The following is a 1,851-nucleotide window of genomic DNA, read 5'->3' on the forward strand; positions in this document are numbered from 1 at the left end:
TTTTTTTTTTTGGCCATACACGACGGAGAGTAAACTTGTTTCCGAAAGTTACAGTACATTTGGATTTTTTTATAAATTTTAATTATGTGCATCCATTGGACCAACCCTCCTCCACCCCGCAATCCCACACTTCCATTTTTCTTTCTTCCTTCATTATCTGGTAATTATTTTCTTCCAACTTTCCCGACAAAATCTCAAAATTTCCATGAAAGTTCCGGTCATAACTCGGGCCCTGTTGAAGGCGTCCCCTTTTCTCTCAACTCCCAAAGTCCTCTCCCCTCACTTCTCTATCCTCTCAAATTCTCAAGCCCTCTCGACTCCCATGGCTGCCTGCATCCACACTCAAAGCCACGCACTTTGTTGGGATTCAAACAGGTCCACATCCGACGAAGACGGCTACCATTTCATGAAGTTCTGCCGCCGCAGTTTCTCTGATCAGGTTTCCTGCGCACCCATTTCCCAGAATCGCACGAAAACAACTCAGACGCGCAGAATCGTGGAGGATCTCGGCCCCGATGAAGATCTATGGCTCAGAATGCAGGATGAAGCTCGCTCGGATATAGATGAAGAACCCACCTTGTCAGATTACTATTACACTTCTATTCTGTCGCATCCTTCTCTGGAAAGTGCTTTAGCCCACCATCTGTCTGTGAAATTAAGCAATCCTAGCCTCTCCTGTGCGACCCTAGTGGATATTTTCATGGGGGTGTTCGCACAGGATCAGGAAGTGGTCAGGGCCGTGAAGGATGATCTGAGTGCGGTGAAGGAGCGGGACCCGGCGTGCGTGAGTTACACGCACTGCCTCTTGAATTTCAAGGGATTTCTTGCGTGCCAAGCCCACCGGGCGGCGCACAAATTGTGGTTGCAGGGGAGGAAGGTCCTGGCTTTGCTGATTCAGAACAGGGTGTCCGAAATTTTCGCGGTGGACATTCACCCGGGAGCGAAAATCGGAAGCGGGATACTGCTGGACCACGCCACCGGGCTCGTGGTGGGAGAGACGGCGGTGATTGGGAACAATGTGTCAATTTTGCACAGTGTGACTTTGGGAGGGACCGGAAAGGAATCTGGGGACCGGCACCCCAAAATTGGGGATGGGGTGCTGATTGGGGCAGGGACCTGTATATTGGGGAACATTAGGATTGGGGAAGGGGCAAAGATTGGGGCTGGGTCTGTGGTGATAAAGGAAGTGCCGGCGAGGACGACGGTGGTTGGGAATCCGGCCAAGTTGCTTGGAGGGAAAAATCCAGTTAAGTTGGACAAGATGCCTAGTTTTACTATGGACCATACTTCCAATATAGCTGAGTGGTATGATTACGTTGTTTAAGAGTAACTTACATAAAACGGGTGCTCTCGTTATTTAGAGGCCCGTTTGGATCTTTTGAAAAATTTTAGTTGTTTTTCTGGGGATTTTTTCTGCTTGTGGTTTAAGCAGAAATTGAAGTTCTCCTATTAGCATATAGAGAGCCTCCTGCCTCGATGCAGATTATGTAACATGTAATGGGGTTTGTATTCTTTCTCAGAATTGGTGTTTCAGTATTATTGTGTGTACTGTTTTGTACTATTGTAAGATGTTAAGATTATTGTTTGTTTTGAATGTCAAAGTTCGGGGTTAGTATGTTTACTTGTGATGATTTTAGCTTGTTTAGTTAGAAGCATTCAAGATGTAATGCACCGGTTTTAGCTTGGTTAGTCAGAAGCATTCAAGATGTAATGCCCGGTACGTTGTCACTGTATCTTTGGGATAATGTATGTCGACACATCAGACGTCTTGTGTTTGAATTATACTCGATTTCAGTTGTATAGAAAACGTTGTCATTGATTGATTCAATGAGTATTGTTAGAAAAGAAGAT

The 1,851-nt window shown here is 45.8% G+C and overlaps 1 protein-coding gene across 1 annotated transcript; it reads left to right on the plus strand.

Annotated features, from left to right (window-relative positions):
* The first annotated feature begins 204 nt into the window (after positions 1-204).
* On the plus strand, positions 205-1,621 carry LOC103965449 (serine acetyltransferase 1, chloroplastic-like). Its single transcript, XM_009378517.3, has one exon. The coding sequence runs from the start codon at positions 206-208 to the stop codon at positions 1,322-1,324; it is 1,119 nt and encodes a 372-aa protein (XP_009376792.2). The 5' UTR covers position 205; the 3' UTR covers positions 1,325-1,621.
* The last annotated feature ends 230 nt before the right edge of the window (positions 1,622-1,851 follow it).

Source organism: the organism of the source record quoted next, unplaced genomic scaffold (assembly GCF_019419815.1).
Source record: "Pyrus x bretschneideri cultivar Hongxiangsu unplaced genomic scaffold, Pyrus_bretschneideri_v1 Contig66, whole genome shotgun sequence".
Taxonomy (NCBI): Eukaryota; Viridiplantae; Streptophyta; class Magnoliopsida; order Rosales; family Rosaceae; genus Pyrus; species Pyrus x bretschneideri.